The following is a 23,343-nucleotide window of genomic DNA, read 5'->3' on the forward strand; positions in this document are numbered from 1 at the left end:
CGTTTGTGATGCTTAAAGCACTGCATTTAAGTGGAATTAAACTCAGAATTTCCTCTCTGCTCTAAAACAACAACAACAAATAACATTTGTAAAGCGCTTTTCTCCCGTGGGACTCAAAGCGCATAAGCATGGCTCCGACCATCGTGGTACAGGGGAAGAATTTTATAAATCTGGAAATGCCAGGCTAAACAGGTGGCTTTTCAGTCTGGATTTGAATAGCTCCAGGGATGGTGCTGTCTTTACTGGGTGTGGTAGGGAGTTCCAAAGAGTAGGGGCAGCATGACAGAAGGCTCTGTCTCCAGATTTTTTGAGGTGCACTCTGGGAGTGACCAAGTTTATAGAACTTGCTGATCTGAGGTTGTGAGAGGTGTGGTGCAGCTTCAGCAAGTCCTTCATGTATCCAGGGCCCAGATTGTGCAGGGATTTGAATGTCAGCAGTCCAATCTTGAAGAGTATTCTCCATTCTACTGGTAGCCAGTGCAGTGAGCGAAGGATCGGTGTAATGTGACAGTGGCGAGGCTGGTTTGTTAGCAATCTGGCAGCAGCATTCTGCACTAATTGCAGGCGACGCAAGTCCTTTTTGGGGAGGCCAGCATAAAGGGCATTGCAGTAGTCCAGCCGTGATGTGATGAAGGCGTGGACTAGGGTTTGAAGATCCTCTGGGGGAATCAGATGTTTAATCTTTGCAATGTTCTTCAGATGAAAGAAGGAAGATTTAACTACAGATGAAATTTGGTTTCTGAAACTCAATTCCCCATCGATTAGTACGCCAAGGCTGCGCACAAGGTTGGAGCTGTTTATGTCTGAATTCCCAATCCTGATTGGTGTTGCTTTAGGATAGAGCTGTTTTGATGGCGAGCACTGGCTTTGGACAAACAGGACCTCAGTTTTGTCAGCATTCAGTTTCAACCAGTTATCATTCATCCATGCCTGAAGCTCAGCTAAGCAAGAGTTTATTTTTGGGGTAGGGTCTGTTCCACCAGGTTTGAAGGACAGGTATAACTGTGTGTCATCGGCGTAGCAGTGGTACGTCAGGCCATGTCGTTGGATAAGTGTACCGAGTGGCAACATGTAGATTAGCCACAGCCACAGTCATTGCAGCCCCCCCAAATAAATACAGTTTTTAGAACTGCAAAGAGCTCTGAAAAGATTAAGCTTTCAGGCCTGAGCCCACTGACGCAGTTGTGTCCGCTTTTCAGTTACACATCCACGTTAAGGTGGCCATACACCATACTATTTTTTAAATATCTGTTCAATTTAAGAATTGCAATCAATTTTTCTGACTGATTGTAACATTTCAAAAATAGGACCAATGTACCACACACCTATGTTCAATGTTTCCCCAATTATGATAAAAATGATTGGAAACTCTGACAAAATTGCTAGGGTGTGTATATTAATAAATTGACAATCTAGCACACACCATACAATCTTTAGAAAAATTGAAGAAAAATATCTGGCATTCTGGATGGATAAAAATCGAAGAAAACGGGAAATCCGATCGGATTTTTCAGTTGAATGGGAAAAAAAGCTTTCGATTTTTTTGGGGGAGATCCGATTGGTTTTATCGAATTGCCGTAAAATCAGATCATTTTGTTGTATCGTGTGTGTGTGTGTGTGTGTGTGTGTGTGTATGTATGTATGTGTGTGTGGCCACCTTTACAGATACTGAAAAGAAAACAGAAGCAGCCACATTTGCATTAGTGGGATCAGGTCCTCAATGTTTATTGCGTGTGTAGAGAGCCATGGGTGCTCCTGCAGTCTATTCAGATTTAGTAAGACACTTCGATTTGAGTAAATGAACACAGTGCGGTGTATTTCTTCAGCATCTATATGTGGAATAAAGACTTTTCATTGTGTGCTGTGCAAGAGTTTGTGTCTGCTTTAAGCTGACTTATTAAGAAATATAGAATATACATAACCATTAAAATACTATTGTCACATACTGCCACTGCTCTAACCTATGTCCTTCCATTGCAGATACAACACACAGACGACATGGAGAATGAAATTGATGAACTGTTACAAGAGTTTGAAGACAAAAGTGGTCGAACCTTTCTCCACACTATCTGCTTCTATTGACGCAAGTCCAGTCTCGCCTTATTCTGCCTACAATATATTGTATTCTGGAGATGAACATTTAAAGGAAACCTTTTTTTCAACAGATTTTTTTTTTTCTTCTCCTCCCTTCTTGTGTTTCTCCTGCACCGTGTTTTTTGTCCATCAGGTATTTTGTCCAAGACGGGCAGGGATGTACAAACATTTATGTATATATGGAAAAGAAATTAGAGACTATGAAAGTTCTATATATGAAAAAAACAAAAAAACAAATGGAAAAAACACAAAAGCAAAAAATAAGGAATCAGGATTTCCTATGATTGTGCTAAAGAAGTATTATTTTATTTTATTTTTTTTATGACTTTGCTTCCTATGGGGATGACGACTTTGTTATGGTGCTGCTGGCTGTAATCTCCTTCCTGTGAGGAGGGTAACCGCACCTTGGTAGGCCTGTGCTCAATGTAGTGATGTACTGACACCCGGAAACCTGTAAGGAGAGAAATATACTGGTTTCCATCTCTGTTCTTTTCTATAAAGTGCTGCTTGCCTGCCTTTCATGTTCATTGTTCTTTCTTTTGGCTTCAGTAGTGTCTCAGCTATAGACCTGGAACTTGTAAGGAGAGAGATATGGAAGCTGCCATCTTTATACTTCTTTTACAATGGCCATACACCTAGAAGGGGCTCCTATTGCAGTATAAGAGGCTACCACTAGCTCTGCACCACCACATTTTATACAATAAACCGCATTATTTAGCAGATAACACCTGCTATACTGCTGGGGGGAGGGGGGTGTTATTGGCACAACAGACAGGCAGGATATTTTTAATAGCATTCATATCTCTTTCTCTTCAGGTTTCCTGTAAGAAAAATGTTAAAAAATCAACATGGCTCTTGCTGCTGCAGATTTGTTGTTAAAGGAGATGTATACTTGTCGCACACTGTTGCATACTTGCCTTCTCTCAGCCACCTCTGCCCCCGTGTAATGCCCTGTGGCTGTAGGACAGTACATGTTGTTCCCAGGAACCATGATCCTTGCTGCATTGAGCAGAAGGGAGAACACTGTGTGTAGAAGCACTCCATCTGCCTTCCTTGCATCTCAATTACCATGAATGACAGACTTAAACGACACCTGAAGTGAGAAGAATATGGAGGCTGCCATATTTATTTCCTTTTAAACAATACCAGTTGCCTAGCGGTCCTGCTGATCTATTTGGCTGCAATGGTGCCTGAATCACACTCCTGAAAACAAGCATGTGGTTAAAGGGAATCTGAAGTAAAAATAAACGTATGATATCATGATTTGTATGGGTAGTACAGCTAAGAAATAGAACATTAGTAGCACAGATGTGAGTCTCCTGTTTCCAGTACAGGAAGAGTTAAGAAACTTCACTTGTTAGCTATGCAAAAAAGCTTCTCTGAGCTCTCCGTCTAATTTAGTCAGAGAGAAATGCTATTTTCTGAAGCACTTATACATCAGAGAAACAGTGAAAGACAACTTCGGATAAGATATTACTGCAGGAAGTTCAAAGGGTCATTAGCTCTGCTCTGTTTCAGTTTAAAAAGCAGAGTGTAGTTTCTAAACTGCAAATATTAGAGAATTAAGCAATGTTATATAAAAAAAGCTATATAACTGGAAATAAAAATGAGACTCTTTTTTCTTTGCTACTAATTATCCGTACTACACATACACATCATTATATCATACTTTTTTTTCCGCTTCAGTGTCACTTTAATCTTGTCACATCTGACAATTATGGCAGAAACATTTGATCTGCTACATGCTTGTTCACGGTCTATTGCTAAAAGTATAAGAGGCAGAAGATCAACCGGATAGCCAGGCAACTGGTATAACTTAAAAGGAAATAAATATGGAAGCCTCCATATCCCTCTCACTTCAGGTTCATTTGAACAACAAGCAAATTGCAGTGGGGAATCTGTTACCTCTAGTGTCTGGAGAAGGCAAATGGAGTTCTCACAGACAATGTACTTTGGCTGATAGGACCTTGGGCCTCATCTGCTGCTTCTGGGACTGTTCCAGTGGGAAAGGAGGCAGGTAAAGGATGGTGTACCATAATTATACAATTAGTTACAGTTTGAATCTCCAGGGCTGCCTGTCAGTGCTCTCCCTGCTTCACCACTTCAGTCAGTGAGATGGATTAGACCCATAGTTATGGAGGTGTTGGGATATCTCACTTGAATGCAGATGTTGGCTCAGGTGTTTACTACTAATCAGCAGTGTACTTATATGTATCTTCACCGGTTCTTTTTAAAGGGAAACAAGAAGAATAGCCATAGATAAGATGTAAGCAGGCTATCTTTACCTTGTGTTTCAAGATACAAAGTTTGGCAAACTGAATACTTTTTACACATGCTAGATGGTTCTTTGCCACAGTGGGCATTTAGGACCGCCTCTGCTGAGAATCTAGTATATGTACAGTGATACCAGATTCCCCTGGGTGCATCGGCAGTCGATCGACCCAGCAGTTTGATTTGGCCAAGAGCTGGCCCAGGGCATTGTTCTCGGCCCAGCCACTCTGTGCTCTACCCCATCAGCTCTCCAATGTAGCAACAGAACACATTGCTAGCCTAGGGGCTAGTGACGCAGATGTACAGCCTTGGCCCTGCACTGCCGCCCAAGGGATTCCGTCCTGATCCCTCCCAGGCAACAGTCAGTCTTTTACTTTTGTAGCAGTTCACATCTGATTTTGGATAACTTGAATACAAAGCCTACTTGTGACGTGACATGAGGATATTCAGGATTACTCCGCTGCCTGGTGTAATGGGGTATGCTGTATATTTTGTGGTAGCATGCAAAATAGTCACAATAAATATTGATTACTGTAGGAGTTGGGACCTGGATGGGCTGCAGCATTGGGGTTATCATAATGCTGGTAGACTTAAATACAGATGCTGCCACTGCTAACCTTGTAAATAATCGTTTGTATTCTGGTCCTGTGGATATAATCATTCACCTGGAACAAGTATGTAGATTAGATGGTCTGCACACTGGTTCCAGGTGAGTGATTCTTCCTTTTTAGTAGTCAGTAAACAAAAAATGAATTTTTAAACTTATATAAAAGTCCTTTGACTTTCACACACAATTCATTAATCTCAGATTAGTGTACACCAGGATCTTTTGTTTAGTTCAAATAGAGCAAGATTAACAGAGCTCTCCACTATTAATAATGGACCTAAATAAAAGGAGTTTCCAACTATGGTTCATTAAACCAGCACTTTCCTTTCAGACCTGATAACGTAACAGAGAGAATGTCTATAATGCCTGGTTCACACTATGAAATTTCCTGTCAGATAGGTCAAATTTCCGACAGGACCTCTCTGATTTTCAATCTTTTTATTTTTGTATGGAAGTGATCGGAAAATCGAACACAAAAATGATTGGAAATCAGATCAGATGGAAATAATCGATTTGACCTATCTATCTGACAGGAAATTGCATGATTTGCACCAGGCATTAGTGGAAAATCGCTGCAAGCATTGTAAGCAATTTGAGCCTGAGTATCCCTCTTTTTCGATATGGTATCCCTGTATCTAGACAACAGATACATATTTGGGTATTGCAGCCGAGCCAAAATAAAGTGTTTTGTTTCACAAATCTAAATGTTGTTCCTTAAGTGTGAAAAGGCAGGATTTGTTGTTGTCAGTATTGGCTGTGAGCCAGCATTTGTATGGCGCCAGCTTGCAGTGCAGATGGAAGAAATACTCCTAGTGCGAATTGTGCCCATTTTTAGTACGTTTTGGAGTTTGCCATCTTGACCACCCTCTGAAAAGTGGTACTTTCCTGGCTGTAATACCAATCATCTAGCAATGCTCATTTCTTAGGAACATTTATCAGGTTAGTCTTCCAGAAAAAAAATGTGTAAGCACTGCAGTTTCCCATGTGGGTCACTCATCTGCAGCAAGCCGGCACAGTCAAAACACCCATCTCTATACTCCTGCAGTTGCGTTAGTTAGAAGGTTGTATATCCGAAGGATGATTACAGCCAAGAAGCTATGATTTATTTACCAGGAGGTCCAGATAGCAGCCTTCCTTCATGCCTTATGACAGCAGCATATATGTTGCTTTTTCTCATTGAAAAGTAGCCCTTATACATAGTAGAGAAAATCTTTATAGACTCTGATGGCAAACCTGCCAGGTGTGTTGCAGGTTTTGTGTGTTTTTTTTGTGTGGAAGATCCCCTCATCCTTATAGGATAGCAGGCATGGAACTGCTAGAAGAATAGCTGTTTTGTGGCACTGCAAAATGGTTTGTAAAGCGTACCTGTAATAGAATGAACCATGCAAAGTATTGCACACATATCGCATTAAACACCACACCGTAAGGTAGCAGCGTGTATAACTGCTTATCTATGATTCTGCTGAAGGACGTTTCATCTCGTCTGCAAATACTGTCTGAAAAGTCTGTATTTGTGAAAGGTTTAAACTCACGCCTTGTAAGAGTAATTACCAAAAGCCTGGTACACACATTTAGTTTTAATTGCGCAATAATAGACCAATGTTACTACTTCCATGTAGTATGAGCGTTTACAGTGATTGACCAATTAAAATTGGATGTGTGTATATGCACCTTAAGCAATGTGTGTCACGTGGTGTGAGATGCCTGTCTGTACAAAGTCAGGAAGTAGTATGGTCAAATGAAGAGGCTAAGAAGAAATAGAACAACTTGCACTCAACAATACAACAGAATCGCCTTTTAAATCTTGCACTATGTGTAAGGTGCAGCTCTCCAGACCTGGGTGGTGCCAGACACTATATAGAAAAATACAGAAGGGAGGGGAAAGAGTGCACTCCGATAGTGCATTAACTTTTAGTCATTCATAAACGCTATAAAAATTGCACTCACAATTCCAAAGGATGTATATGCGCCTTGCTTTTAGCCTCCAGCAGGTCTCCACAAGCTCAAACAGTCTTGCCAGGTCTGACAGTGTAGTTGGAATCACAGGGAGAGCATCTGGCAGAGGGCGTGGCGCTAGATGCCGTCTGACGGCACTACCGGTTTCGGCGCTTAACCGTGCCTTCTTCTGGTCTTCTGACCAGAAGAAGACGTGGCTAAGCGCCGAAACCGGTAGTGATGTCAGACGGCATCTAGCGCCACGCTGTTTTAGCGCCATCTAGGCTGTTTCAGCTTGCGGAGACCTGCTGGAGGCTAAAAGCAAGGCAGGTATACATCCTTCGTAATGGTGGATGCAATTTTTATAACTAAACGTTAATGCACTATCGGAGCGCACTCTTCCCCCTCCCTTCAAATGAAGAGGCCTTCTGTGTAATAAGTCATGGCATGGATATGTAGTTCCATAGTATTATAAACACTTACTGCTTAACACACACACACACACACGTGCAATTGCAATCCTAGCAAAAGTCAGAAAATGTCTCCAGCAGGCCAGACCAACAGAATGGTATTAATAAGCCGCTATGTTCCAGAGCTTTGGACGGTCTTTAGTCATAGCATGCATAATACACAACTATGTATGTATTTTCATTGAGTGAAGAGCAGCACGAAGTGTTTAAAATGAGAGTGGGATGTTAATGCAATCAGAGGGGTTCCCAAATACCCCTAAGATGTACAAATTAAACCTAGCTCTCTCTCTCTCTTAGAGGGAGCCATTCACAATTTGCGTGTGTAGTGCAGAATTGTGATTTCACATTCATGGCGCATCTAATGTATTTCAGTAGCAATGTATTATTTTGCCCTTTTGTCTTAAATGTTTTTGTAATTTTAAATCTCACTGCAGTAAGCTTTTTTCCCTGTGCGATTCACATGTAATGTAAACCCATGGAAATGCAGAAAAATCGCATTTCTTTTGCAAAAAAGGCATCCGATTTTGAAGTCAATGAAATGTATTCTCTTGTAAATTAACTTCATTGGTATGCACAGAAAAATTGCAATCTGAAAGATCGCACAAAAACACAAAATTGCAGAGGGAAAAATATGAAAGGGACAATACACGAAAAATCGCAATATGCAGAATGGAACGTGTGGGAAAACTCAGAAAATTGCATGTGGGGTTTGCATGGATAAGTGTGAATGGTGCCAGAAGCAAGCACAAAAATACAAGGCACAGTTCTGGCAATCCCGACCCTTTGTCAAGCCTGAGAAAGGACAAGGAGTGCCCAAAGTGTTGCTTTACATCTGCTTGCTCCTAATACAGGAGTGTGTGCTGTATCCTGTCACTTGACACGCACACACACAGACACACACTTTGTTGTTGTGTATTATGTGTGAAGGCTGGCTGCTATGGGGAACCGTCCAGAGATCACAATGGTATCTGCTTATTTGTACCATGCAGTATAAAGGAAATGAGACATATAATGACCTGCTGCAGACATCTCTTCTTGACTTACGCATAGATACGCAGCTGTATGTGCTGGCACCATGTAGTGCTGATGTTGATGTATCTGAGTTGCTTTGTATAGTTGTACTTTTTTACATTCTTGCTTTAAACTCACACTGAACTTGAAGGCATAGCAAGTGGAAGCCTGATCTTATGTAAGATCACGGATAACCTTTGCTGTGGCTGAAGATCTCCTCGAAGCAACTGTTGTGACAGATCTACAAATTGAATGCTAATATCTGTAATATAATAGGTAATAAATTGAAAAATTATTACAAAAAATACAGTGTGGAGTTTTTATTCTTGCTGTGATAACAACTGTGCCTCGTTCACCTTCATCATTCGCAGGGCTGGTTTTAGGTAATATAGGGCCCTGGGTTAAACTACATATGGTCCTTTACATTTAAATACTATGGGCCTGATTCACAAAGTGGTGATAACTCAGTTATCACGCCTAAAAGACTTTAGGCGTGATAACCTTTGCACTGCTGAGTTAGTACCGTTTTGTGCTCTTTATCGCGCGCAAAGTCCCGCGCGCGCAATTCCGCACGCAGCGCCCATAGGGTTTAATGGGTGCATCGCGCGCACTGCACCGTGCGATTGCGCGCGGGAATTTCGCGCGAGTTTCATTTTATCACGCCTAAACTGAGTTTAGGCGTGATAAAGGGCTTTTCACAGGCGTGCAAACACTTTGCACCGCTTTGTGAATCAGGCCCTATGTATTGATTGTAAAATGACATTTTCATGAGTAAATGCACGCACCTGTTAATGTAGTTTCAGACATATCTTGTGTGTTGTGCAGTAACTAAAATGGAGTCAAACATACAACTTTGTATCCTGGTTTAGAGTAGCCTTGTGGTGAGGGCGATATGTTTATTCTTTTTTTAGCAATGTCCATTGGGCAGCTTTGCTTTGCATCAGGTCAGGTGTGCTTTAAAGTATTAGAGGCGTAGGAAGGTAGGCAATTGCCCTATTTAAAAGCAAATAAACATGGCTGCTTTCATGTCCCTTTAACTACTTGGCCACTTTAAGCCGCACTTTAAACTCAGCCCCTCAGTAGCTGCCACATTCTACAACGCTCCTCTTTTAAAGCACCCCTAAACCGGATATTTGTTAACCCTCTTTTAAAGCAAATACCAAAAATGCTCATGAATTTGATTACAAAATGCTAGCGATTTCGATTAGCAATAGCGTTTTATAGTGGATTCCAGGCCTTAGTCAGGATTTAAAAGTCAGTTAAAAAATATCCTGTCCCCGCCGGCGGCTACTTCCGGGTTCGGCGACAGCCGCCGACAGGCTGGGAACGCGAGTGATTTTCCGCGTTCCCAGCCGCTATATCACCCTCTATGCTGCTATAGCGTATATGTTATACTCTATAGCAGCATAGAGGGTGATATAGCGGCTGGGAACGTGGAAAATCACTCGCGTTCCCAGCCTGTCGGCGGCTGTCGCCGAACCCGGAAGTAGCCGCCGGCGGGGACAGGACTATCGGAGCGGGGCTGCGAGGGCACCATCCAGCTTCAGGGGGCTGAGGGATGCCCCGGGTGAGTAAATATCATTTTTTTTTTTTTAGACTTAAGTATTCCTTTAAGCTGATAAACCTATTAGTATGTACACTGATAAGGGCATTTAAAAGCAATCACACGTGCCCCCCTCTCATCATAGCAGGTTCACACATCAGGGCCCATATGCATATCACTTTTTCGCCTGAGTTTTCTCCTAGGTTATATTTTCACAACTTGTAAAGAAAATGCCTTTTAAATCACCAGCAAGCAAAAAAATACTCAAAATAATTTTGATAGTACTTTTCCTCCAACTTTTTAGTACTTTTCCAATTACAAAGTGCTAAAAAGTTATTTTAAATTAAAGATGAAAAATTATCTCCTAGGAGAAAAGTCAGGAGAAAAAGTGAATTGCATATGGCCCCTGGTCTTCAATATAACAGGTCAGGTGCATTCATCATATCTCTAGAATAGCACGGTTGGCTATATTATCCGTCATATAATTAATGTGGCAATCATCTCATATGCCAAGTGCTCCCAATGTGTCCCCCCATATAACAAGAATCATGTTCATGTCACAAGTTTCAGTTATTTCAACAGCAGTAACTGGAATGAACTAAAATCTAAAAAAAGAGGGGTCACCATCTCTCAGTAATTTGAATATAACAGTATGGCAACAACAGTGATTTCAGTTGCAACAGCCCCTTTACCTGGACTGGACAAAAATTATTTTTATTTTTTTGAAAGAGTGGTCACTATCAGTTTCACTAAAGTAAATCTTTTTAAGCCGTGTGTAACAGCAGTGCACACAACTAGGTTAATCTTCATAACTCAGGAGCCGTACTTCAGAGTTCTTTCCAGGGCAGAGGCAAGAGAGGCTCCAGCCTCAGAGCGCAGTGTAGGAGACGCCACACAACTCACTCAGCTATCATTTCCCTATTGTGTTTGAAGCAGAGAGAAATAAGAAAAAGGGATACATGGCAGTGACTGCATGACGGATAACTAGAGATTAAGGTGTTGGGGGCCCTGGGGCCCCTCTTAGTCTAATAACAATCAGTGTGTGACGGCTCGGGTGGAGGGGTGCACGTTGGTGTCTCAGCCTTGGGTGCTGGAGGACCTTGTCCCGGCTCTGGTTATTTGCTCTCACATTGTGCACTGTCAAAGCTGCTCAGACCTCATGCATTGCGAGAGTGTGTGCTAGGGCCCAAATGGACTTTCCTAATATGAACTGCTAACCTTGACATAGGGCCCTCTCTGATTATATATAATCAATGTGGATATTAAGTCACATCCCCTTTCCTAGTGCTAATGCAGTGATCTGTTTTCAAAGTTTATGTTTTGAATACTTTCGATATGATCAGCACTTCAGCATACTTTAGGACAACGTTCTGACTAACATAGTTTTTTTTTTTTTTTAACCACTTAAGGACTGCAGCCTTAAAACCCCTTAAAGGGGAATTTCAGCCTAAACACACATACTGTCATCAAGTTACATTAGTTATGTTAATTAGAATAGATAGGTAATAAAATCTCTTACCCACCCTGTTTTAAAAGAACAGGCAAATGTTTGTGATTCATGGGGGCTGCCATCTTTGTCATGGGGGCAGCCATCTTTTTCTTTGAAAGGAAATGACAAGGAGCAGGAGACACAGTTCCAACTATCCTGCGTCCTGAACACCCCTCCCAGCTGCAAACGCTAGGCTTCAAATGTCAAATTCAAAATGTAAAAAAAAAAAAAAATGCACAAAAAAAGCAGAACGAGTACAACAACATCAGAAATCCCATCATGCTTTGCACAGCATCAGGGGAAAAAAGCCCGGGCAGTTTTCTTCTGTGCAGCTAAAAATGAGACTTCTATAAGAGAAACAAAGTTCTGATGTTGTGAAACTGTTAAAGAAACACAGCCTTTTCAGTGCTGCGAAGAGTCGATTTTTAGTCCAGAGGTTCACTTTAAGGACCAGACACTTTTTTTACCATTCAGACCACTGCAGCTTTAACAGTTTATGGCTCGGTCATACAACCTACTATCTAAATTAATTTTCCCCCTTTTCTTGTCACTAATACAGCTTTCTTTTGGTGCTATTTGATTTCTGTTGTGATTTTTAGTTTTTATTATATTCATTAAAAAAGACATGCATTTTGTCCAAAAAATGATTTTTTTTTTTTAACTTTCTGTGCTGACATTTTTCAAATAAAGTAAAATTTCTATATACATTTTTGTCTACATTTATTGTGCTACATGTCTTTGATCAATAAATAGACACTCAGGCCTAGTGCACACCAAAAACCGCTAGCAGATCCGCAAAATGCTAGCAGATTTTGAAACGCTTTTTGTTATTTTTCTATGGCGTTTTGCTAGCGTTTTGCGGATTGCTGCAGCAGATTTCAGTATAGTACATTTCATATATTGTTACAGTAAAGCTGTTACTGAACAGCTTCTGTAACAAAAACGCCGGCAAAACCGCTCTGAACAGGCGTTTTTCAGAGCGGTTTGCGTTTTTCCTATACTTAACATTGAGGCAGAAACGCACCCGCAATCCAAAATCTGCTGCAGCCCGGGAGTATGCGTTTCTGCAAAACGCCTCCCGCTCTGGTGTGCACCAGCCCATTGAAATACATTACCCTAGCGGATCCGCACCCGCAAGCGGATCGCAAACCGCAGCGGAAACGCTCTGGTGTGCACTAGGCCTCATTGATTTTTTTTTGGTTTTGTTTGGGTAAACGTTATAGCGTTTACAAACTATGGTGCAAAAAGTGAATTTCCCCAGTTTGAAGCATCTCTGACTTTTCTGAGCACCTGTCATGTTTCACGAGGTGCTAGAATTCCAGGATAGTATACCCCCCAAATGATCCCATTTTGGAAAGAAGACATCCCAAAGTATTTACTAAGAGGCATGGTGAGTTCATAGCAGATTTTATTTTTTGTCACAAGTTACACTTTGTGACAAAAAATAAAATAAAGTTTCCTTTTCTGCTAACTTGTGACAAAAAAAATGAAATCTACCATGGACTCACCATGCCCCTCTCTGAATACTTTGGGGTGTCTACTTTCCAAAATGGGGTCATTTGTGGGGTGTGCTTACTGTCCTGGCATTTTGGGGGGTGCTAAATTGTAAGCACCCCTGTAAAGCCTGAAGGTGCTCATAGGACATTGGGCCCCTTAGCGCACCTAGGCTGCAAAAAAGTGTCACCTGGTATTACCGTACTCAGGAGAAGTAGTATAATGTGTTTTGGGGTGTATTTTTACACATACCCATGCTGGGTGGGAGAAATATCTCTGTAAATGACCATTTTTTGATTATTTTTTTTTTTTACATAAAATTGTCAATTTACAGAGATATTTCTCCCACCCAGCATGGCTATGTGTAAAAATACACCTCAAAACACATTATACTACTTCTCCTGAGTACGGCGATACCACATGTGTGACACTTTTTTGCAGCCTAGGTGCGCTAAGGGGCCCAAAGTCCTATGAGTACCTTTAGGATTTTACGGGTCATTTTGAGGCATTTGGTTTCTAGACTACTCACAGTTTAGGGCCCCTAAAATGCCAGGGCAGTATAGGAACCCCACAAGTGACCCCATTTTAGAAAGACTACCGTATATACTCGCATACAAGCCGAATTTTTGACCCCCAAAATGGGGGTCAAAAGTTGGGGGGTCGGCTTGTATGCGAGTCTTCCCTGGTGGTCTAGTGGTGGGTGGGTGGTCCGCGCCCCGCTCCCCCCTCCCCGCTCCCCCCCCGGCCGCCGCTGCTAATACCTGTTTAGGCAGCGGCCGCTTCCTAATCCGCGTTCCTCTTCTTAAGTGTCTTCTCAGAGTATCACAGCAGCGCGCCCGGCGCTGCTGCTGTGACGATGCAGGGGGCAGGAAAGAGCGGTTCCCTTGGCAACGGCGATACAGATCGCCGCTATAGGGAGCCGCGCTCTTTCCTGCACTCTACATCGTCACAGCAGCAGCGCCGGGCGCGCTGCTGTGATACTCTGAGAAGAAACTTAAGAAGAGGAACGCGGATTAGGAAGCGGCCGCTTCCTAAACAGGTAATAGCAGCAGCGGGGGGCGGGGGGGCGGAGCACTACCTACCTATGCTGGGCACTAAACTGGGCACTATACTGGCTAAACTGGGCACTATACTAGCTAAACTGGGCACTATACTAGCTAAACTGGGCACTATACTGGCTAAACTGGGCACTATACTGGCTAAACTGGGCACTATACTAGCTAAACTGGGCACTATACTGGCTAAACTGGGCACTTTACTAGCTAAACTGGGCACTATACTGGCTAAACTGGGCACTTTACTAGCTAAACTGGGCACTATACTAGCTAAACTGGGCACTATACTGGCTAAACTGGGCACTATACTGGCTAAACTGGGCACTATACTAGCTAAACTGGGCACTATACTGGCTAAACTGGGCACTTTACTAGCTAAACTGGGCACTATACTGGCTAAACTGGGCACTTTACTAGCTAAACTGGGCACTATACTAGCTAAACTGGGCACTATACTGGCTAAACTGGGCACTATACTGGCTAAACTGGGCACTATACTAGCTAAACTGGGCACTATACTGGCTAAACTTGGCACTATACTAACTAAACTGGGCACTTTACTAGCCATACTGGGGCACTATACTAGCTAAACTGGGCACTATACTAGCTAAACTGAGGCACTACCTACCCATACTGGGCGCTATACTGGCTATACTGGGCACTATACTGGCAATACTGGGCACTTTACTAGCTATACTGGACACTACCTACCTATACTGGGCACTATACTAGCTATACTGGGACACACTGGGGGGCTGCACCAATCCAGCATTTCCTACCCCCGGCTTATATGGGGGTCAATCATTTTTCCCTGTTTTTTCAGGGAAAAGTTGGGGGGTCGGCTTATATGCGGGTCGGCTTATATGCGAGTATATACGGTATACCCCAAGGTATTCCGTTAGGAGTATGGTGAGTTCATAGAATATTTTATTTTTTGTCACAAGTTAGCGGAAATTGATTTTTATTGGGTTTTTTTTTCACAAAGTGTCATTTTCTACTAACTTGTGACAAAAAATGAAATCTTCTATGAACTCACCATACTCCTAGCGGAATACCTTGGGGTGTCTTCTTTCTAAAATGGGGTCACTTGTGGGGTTCCTATACTGCCCTGGCATTTTAGGGGCCCTAAACCGTGAGGAGTAGTCTAGAAACCAAATGCCTCAAAATGACCCGAAAATCCTAAAGGTACTCATAGGACGTTGGGCCTCTTAGCGCACCTAGGCTGCAAAAAAGTGTCACATGTGGTATTGCCGTACTCAGGAGAAGTAGTATAATGTGTTTTGTGGTGTAGTTTTACACATACCCATGCTGAGTGGGAGAAATATCTCTGTAAATGAGAATTTTTTATTTATTTATTTATTTTTTTACACATCATTGTCCATTTACAGAGATATTTCTCCCACCCAGCATGGGTATGTGTAAAAATACACCCCAAAACACATTATACTACTTCTCCTGAGTACGGCGATACCACATGTGTGACTTTTTTGGCAGCCTAGTTGCGCAAAGGGGCTCAAAGTCCAATGAGTACCTTTAGGCCTTACAGGGGTGCTCACAATTTAGCAAACCCCCCCCCCCCCCCATATTCCAGGACAGTTAACAAACCCCACAAATGACCCCATTTTGGAAAGAATACACCCCAAGGTATTCCATGAGGGGCATGGTGAGTTCATAGAAAATTTTATTTTTTGTCATAAGTTAGCAGAAAATGAGACTTTGTGAAAACAACAAACAACAATTTCTGCTAACTTGTGACAAAAAATAAAATCTTCTATGAACTCACCATGCACCTCACGAAATAATTTGGGGTGTATTCTTTCCAAAATGGCGTCATTCGTGGGTTCTGTCCTGGCATTTTAGGGTCTCTGCAATCATTACATGTATGGCTAGTATTAGGAGTTTCTGCTATACTCCTTATATTGGGCATACGGGTAATGCACTCTGGGCTGAAAGGAAAAATAAACGGCAAAGAATCAATCAATGTGGATGAAAAAATATCTGCCAAAAAAGTGAAGAAAAAAAAAAAAGAGGGGAAGGCGTCTACCAGGACATAGGAGCTGCCACCCAAAAACGTCCAAACCCACTTAGCTCGTATGCCCTGGCAAACCTGATTTCTCCTTTCACATCGATCGATGTGCTTGCTTGGGATGTACTGTTTGATGCCAATTGCCAGAGTTCTTTATTGATACAAAGTGCTTGCTAAACTAACTACAACACCGCCCCTCAGCTCATATGCCTCGGCAAACGTATATTTTTTTTCACTGCGGAGGAGAAATCTTGTCCTGCAGCACTGCCGCACCAACTTTTTGTAACCTGACAGCTGCGCAATGCTTCTGTTAGGATGCACCATCAGTGCTGCAGCTGGTTGGTCGGTCGGTCGCTCGGTTGGTTGGTCCATCTGGAAGGGTAACGGATGGAAAAAAGAGAGAAGAAAAAAAAAAAACAAGCAGCAAAGCAATAACTTCATTAACATCAACTTTTATAAACTTTATTGAACATTTTTAAACCAAACATTAACATTGAGAACCAAACGTTAACTTTTTTGCTTACCTGTTTTTTTGTTTTTTTTTGGGGGGGGGGGGGAGGGGGTTTCTTACCTTTCCGAGGACAAACCTCTCCTCCCCCATGGGACAATGTGCAAAGTGCAAATCGCACAGAGATGTGGCGAAGTACATTATGCACTTTGTCCCAAGTGAAAGAGACAGGTTTCTGGCAGCCCTGTGTATTAGGGTCTCTGGAAACCTGATGTCTGGGTTCACACTGCATATTGGCGTATCCGGTGGGTCGCGAGCACCGCATCGCCCAAAACAGACCTTCAGGGAATACCGCAAGAGTAGCATTCGACTTAGTAATCGCATTCGGCCTAGTAATTAACTGCATCACCGTAGACTATCATGACTTCCGGGTCGACCCAAATTGCCGCAGAAGCCACACAGTAACGTAGGCATGCACTAGCGTTAAGTCAAGCACTTCCAGCGTAGGGGGGGACCGCAAAGTGTGACTTTGGCTAGGCAATTTTCCCTAACGCATTGCGCCAGTGTGGAATAGCACAGAGACCCTTGTTTACCTACTGCTGTCTGGAGTTCCCTACTTTCTAAACGTGTATCTGCTCATGATACCTCTGGAAACACTCCCCTAGGCATAGGACAGGTGGGACAGTAAACAGTGGTGTCATGCCTTATTCCAGCCCTGCTGCAGACACTACAATGTTTTCACTACAATGTTTTTTCGCCGGGCGGATCGCTCAAACTCACTCTTATCAAGCGAACGATAGTCTGTACACACGCCCGATTTAGCGGGCGAACGACGGGACGTTCAAACGACCCATCGTTTGCGGAAATCCGACGTGTGTATGCGCTTAACTGTAGAGAACAAAGCTGTTGTAAATAGCCAATTGAATTAGATAAACAAACACTTTTTATACCAGCGTCTGGTTTTTTGGGAAACTAAATAGGGCCCTAACATCTGGTCATCGAAGTCCACCCCTCCCATGTTAGCATTATAGTCGTGGATGGCGAAGAGTTTTTCAATTACCTCAGTTGCCCGCTGAATTTGCACTGTTGTGTCTGTGTGAATGGTGGACAGAAGGTAAACGTCCCTCTTGTCCTTCCATTTCACCGCGAGCAGGTAATCGGTACACAAGGCAGCCCTCTCCCCTCGTGCAAGCCGGGTACTAACAAGCCATTGGGGGAAGCCCTGGCGACTAGGCCGTGCGGTGCCACAGTAGCAGATTCCTTCTATCTTTAAATGCTGATAGAGGGCCACACTTGTGTAAAAGTTGTCCACATAAAGATGGTACCCCTTCTGGAACAAAGGTGACACCAAGTCCCACACAATCTTGCCACTGCTCCACAGGTAGTCAGGGCATCCGTCCGGCTCCAATTTTGAGTCTTTTCTCTCATAGACCCCAAAACCATAAGTATAGCCTGTGGCCTTTTCACAGAGCTTATACAGATTCACCCCATGCCGGGCGTGCTTACTTGGGATGTACTGTTTGATGCCAAGGCGCCCGGTAAAATGTACGAGGGACTCGTCTACGCAGATGTTCTGTTCAGGGGTATAAGCATCTGCAAATTTTGATGACAGGTGGTCTATGAGGGGCCGAATTTTGTGGAGCCAGTCACTTTGATGACAGTTTGTGTTGTCATTAAAGTGCAGAAAGCGCAGAATCATCTCAAATTGTGTCCTGGACATGGCAGCAGAGAACATGGGCATGTGATATATTGGGTGCGTAGACCAATAAGACCGCAATACATTCTTTTTGACTAGACCCATGTTAAGGAGAAGGCCCCAAATAATGTTAAGTTCAGAAACTTAGAGTGGTTTCCACCGAAAAGGCTGGGCATAAAAGCTTCTTGGATTGGCGGTTACGTATTGTGTGGCATAACGGTTAGTCTCAGCCACAATTAAGTCGTAGAGATCATCGGTGCAGAACAGGTGAAAAAAAGTCTAGGGCCGATCCTAGATTATCTGTCTCCACCTGGACTCCAGACTGGGCGGGGAAAAGGGGCAGTACGGGTGCGGCAGAACCAGGGGATTGCCAATTGGGATTTGCCAGCACCTCTGGAAGACTATGGGTAGTACGGGCCCGTTTTCATGGTGGCTGCGACTCGGGTCTTAATACACTTGCCACGAACCAGTTTCAACTTCCATTCTGGTGCTCACCACTTCACCAGGGTCTACAGAAGTACTGGTGCTAGGTCCAGGAGCTGCTGCGCTGCTGCTGTATGCCTCACCATGAAACCTCAGACCAGCATTAGCACCACTCTGCTGTCCTTGAGGCTGATCTTGCGCCACCTGTGGTCCAGTGACATGGGGTGTGGTAAGCCTGGCTCTAGCCGGAACCTCAACCTCATCATCACTATCGGTCAGAGAGCCACTGCTGTCTACAGGTTCGAACTCTGACCCAGGAGATTCGTTGGATGAGTCGTCCCAATCGTCCTCATCAAACTGGGCCATGTAGGGGGGAGTGATCAGAGGGAGATCTAAGGGCAGGTGGGTGATCAGGAGCCCGCAGTGACAGGTGGTGACAGGGTGATTGATAGGTGATCAGTAGGTAATTACAGGGGAGAATATATGCAAGCAATGCACTGGCGAGGGGGTCTGTGGGCGATCTGAGGGTGTGGGCGAGTGATTGGGTGCCTGCAAGGGGCAGATTAGGGTATAATCTGATGGGTAGCAGTGACAGGTGGTGACAGGGGGGGATTGATAGGTGATCAGTGGGTGTTTAGAGGGGAGAACAGATGTAAACAACTCACTTGGGAGGTGATCGGGGGGGGGGGGGGGGGAGTGGTCTGAGGGCGATCTGAAGGTGTGGGTGGGTGATCAGATGCTCGCAAGGGGCAGGTTAGGGTTTGATCTGATGGGTGGCAGTGACAAGGGGTGATTGATGGGTGATTAACAGGTGATCAGTGGGTGATTACAGGGGAGAATAGATGTATACAGTATGCAGGGGGGAAGTCTGGGATCTGAGGGTGTGGGGGGGGGGTGATCAGGAGCCCCCAGGGACAGTTTAGGACCTGATCTAAAGGATAGCGTTGACGTTGACAAATAGTGGCAGGGAGTGATTGATGGGAGTTTAGGGGGGTGAGGTGCAAACAGTACACTGAAGGGGTGATCGGGGGGGGGGGGGGGGGGGGCTGGGTCTGAGGGGTGCTGTGGGTGATCAGTGGGTCTGTGTGCCTAAATGTGTGTGTGTGTGTGTTTGAACTTACAGTGCTGCCGTCCTCTCTGGTGGTCGATCGATCACTGTGACCATCAGGGAGGAGGCACCTTGTATAATACACTTTGTTTACCTAACAAAGTGAATTATACAGTTTCTATTGGCTAAATCAAAAAGTTACAACCCGCCAGCGCTGCTAATTGGCCGGCAGGTTGACATCACAGGTGGGTGGAGCCTAATGCCGGCGATGCGCTCGATCGCCCGCAATCCTGTCCTCCAGGTGCCACCGCCCATTGGCGTTACGCGGTCCTGGGGGAGCCGCCTTGCCGCTGCCCATAAGTAGTGGGCGGTCGGCAAGTGGTTAATACAGTAAAATATGGGAGTAATGTTCCGATATCTTAAAATCGTTAATACTCATATACTACAATGTTGTTTTACACAATCAGGCTGCTCAAAGAATCAATCTGAATCAGAGCCAGGTCAGCCACAAGGCAATTCTAGGCAGTTGCCTAGGGCCTGGAGAGAGTCTAGGGGCCTGGTGGATGCTAGCCCCCACCAAATCTTACAAATAAAAAGCTAGATGGCCACCAGCAGTGGGCAGAAATTGCTATCTGTCCTAGGGCCCCATTTCTGATCTGAATGTATGAAGGAAAATTGTTAGGCCCACAACACAGAAATTATTACTCAAACGGTTTCTTAAGGACATTCATACAGTGATGATGGGAAGAACTGCACTAAAGCACAGGTCCATTAACTGCTGACCAAGTAGCCAACTTCAGTTTCTGTGATGTGGCTTCTGTACCTGATGGAGGCCCAAACACCACCATCTTTGCACCTCCCCATTAAACATGGCCCATATGCAATTAACTTTATCTCCCGAGTTTTCTCCCAGAAGATAGTTTTTTAACTTTTTTTTTTAAATAACTTTTCAGCACTCTGCAATTGAAAAGTACCAAAAAGTAAGTAAAAAAGAATTATCAAATTATTTTGAGTATTTTCTCGCTTGCTGGTGGTTTAAAATGCATTTATTGGCAATGTGTAAAATATCACCTAGGAGAAAACTAAGGAGAAAAAAATAATTGCATATGGGCCCATGGCCATAACTTTTTCTCTTGAGTTATCTTCTGAGCCTGCGCAGTACAGCCCGGAGGACGTCCGATGACGTCAGCGCGCACGAGTGACACGCACTTTGGAGCGCAGAAGAAGCCCGGTCAGGTCAGGCTCGTCACCGGAGACCACCGGGAGCCTGCGGAGCGGCGCCGAGGGCACCTCCTGCCTGCCACGGCCTGAAGGAAGCCCCAGGTAAGTGGATTTGGATTTTTATTTTTTTTTATACAGTCCCTGAACCTTCCCTTTAAGTGTAAATGAGGCCTGAAGGTGGCCACTAACGATTACATTTTTAGAGAAAAATCGTTTGAGCGATCAGATAATTCTGATCGGAAGTGAAATTGTTCACTGAACCACCAACGAACCAATCTATGCTTCCTATCTATCACAACCGACAACAGAATCCAAATTTTGGTTTGAGGAAAATCCAATTGGATGACTATTTTTATAATCGTTTGTAATCGATTGTGCCCATCAACGGAAATTATTTAAAACCAATCCAATCAGAATTTCTGATTGCTCTAACAATTTTTCACTAAAAATTGGACTGTTAGTGACCACCTTCAGCAGGACCTTTAACCTCCTGGGCGATAATCCCGAGCTCAGCTCGGGCTATACCGCCGCGGAGGATTTCTCAGGCCCTGCTGGGCCGATTTGCATATTTTTTTTGTTACACGCAGCTAGAACTTTGCTAGCTGCATGTAACATCCGATCGCTGCCACTCGCTGCCGATCCGCCGCTACCCGCCGCGTTATAGAGACCCCGTGCACAGCCTGGCCAATCAGTGCCAGGCAGCACTGAGGGGTGGATCGGGACTCCCTTTGACGGCACGACGTCGATGACGTCATCGTGGACATTGCCATGGCGACGGGGAAGCCAAACAGTAAATCCCGTTCTGAACGGGATTTTCTGTTTGCTCTGATCGCTAAGCTAGCTACATGATTAAATTAAAAAAAACATTTAAAAAAGTGCTTTCCTGCCCCCCCTGGCGATGTTATTGTATCGCCCAGGAGGTTAAAGATGCTTTTTGGAGTGCAGTCTATTCTATTATTCTTAATGCTCCACAATACAAGACAATAACCACCCTGGCGTTCTATTAAGATCGCCAGGGCGGCTGCATGAGGGTTTTTTTTAAATAAAAAAAAAACTATTTCATGCAGCCAACTGAAAGTTGGCTGCATGAAAGCCCACTAGATGGCGCTCCGGAGGCGTTCTTCTGATCGCCTCCGGCGGCCAAAAGTAACACGGAAGGCCGCAATGAGCAGCCTTCCGTGTTTTGCTTACTTCGTCGCCATGGCGACGAGCGGAGTGACGTCATGGATGTCAGCCGACGTCCTGACGTCAGCCGCCTCCGATCCAGCCCTTAGCGCTCGCCGGAACTATTTGTTCCGGCTGCGCAGGGCTCAGGTGGCTGGGGGGACCCTCTTTCGCCGCTGCTCGCGGCGGATCGCCGCAGAGCGGCGGCGATCGGGCAGCACACGCGGCTGGCAAAGTGCCGGCTGCGTGTGCTGCTCTTTATTTGATCAAAATCGGCCCAGCAGGGCCTGAGCGGCACCCTCTGGCGGTAATGGACGAGCTGAGCTCGTCCATACCGCTAAGGTGGTTAAAGGAACTTTGGCAAAAGCATCTTTGAAATTTATACTGAGATTTACACTGGTCTTATATTATTATTATGGATTTACATATTCTGTGGTGCTGTACGGAGTAAGAAACAAACATGGAGTACTTAATGAGTGTGGAGACCCAGAGGCAACAGACAGCGGTGTCGTGATGGCACAGGGGGCAGGCATGGTGCCCATGGTGTGATGGTGCCCATGTCATGAGCCATGCCTGTACCCCTCTAGATACGCCACTGATTCCACTCCTCTCTGTGGCGATAACTAGCATAAACATTAATCAGAGGAAGCAGACAGTGTGATGATGATGGTGGTTGCCACAAACTCAACACAGGAGCAATGTGGGTTTATAGAGGCAATTTGGTTGGTATCAATTCTAAATTAATCAGTGACATTTATGATGGGAGGATTTTATGTGATACTAACCCACCTTTTTTTCACTTGCAAAAAACTAAAATGATACATTTTCAGTTGACTGTAGTGGTCAATTGTCTATGACCACTCTGCCAGCAGCACTGAACGTACTGTTTGACAAAAAAACTGAATGCCAGTCAAGAAAGAAGCTTGATCAATACTGTGCTAATTATGCAGGGCTGGTCCTAGACTTTCTGAAGCACACTTTAGAGAATGTGCCCCCCCCCCACCCCGGAAACGCTGATATATAAATATATATCTCCCCATCATATATACCCCATCACTGGCGAGAGACTTCCATAGCCAGTCAAAGGGGAAGCCTTGGCGGGGGTTCTGGCACAGCCCGGCCAATCACTGCTACCGTACCAGTGGCCAAGCAGATGTCACTACAACTGATCGAGTGCAGTGATTGGCCCAAAGATGGCGCCATGGTCCCACCCGCTAGACCATCGGCACCAGTTAGTAAAAGGAGCAACGCCCCCTAGATTTTGACGCCTGACTCGTGATTAGAGTGGCTTCATGGTAGGTCTACCCCTGCAATTAAAGGCAGCTATGAAGCCTCTTGACCTAAAACG

The 23,343-nt window shown here is 44.3% G+C and overlaps 1 protein-coding gene across 1 annotated transcript in view; it reads left to right on the plus strand.

Moving 5' to 3' along the window:
* The window catches only part of SSU72 (SSU72 homolog, RNA polymerase II CTD phosphatase), a 115,229-nt gene extending 112,620 nt beyond the window's left edge, over positions 1 to 2,609 (plus strand). The window contains exon 5 of the mRNA XM_068240581.1: positions 1,981 to 2,609. Within this exon, the coding sequence (XP_068096682.1) occupies positions 1,981 to 2,082 (102 nt within the window). The 3' untranslated portion in view covers positions 2,083 to 2,609. The remainder of the gene's footprint in view (positions 1 to 1,980) is intronic.
* The last annotated feature ends 20,734 nt before the right edge of the window (positions 2,610 to 23,343 follow it).

Source organism: Hyperolius riggenbachi, chromosome 6, assembly GCF_040937935.1.
Source record: "Hyperolius riggenbachi isolate aHypRig1 chromosome 6, aHypRig1.pri, whole genome shotgun sequence".
Taxonomy (NCBI): domain Eukaryota; kingdom Metazoa; phylum Chordata; class Amphibia; order Anura; family Hyperoliidae; genus Hyperolius; species Hyperolius riggenbachi.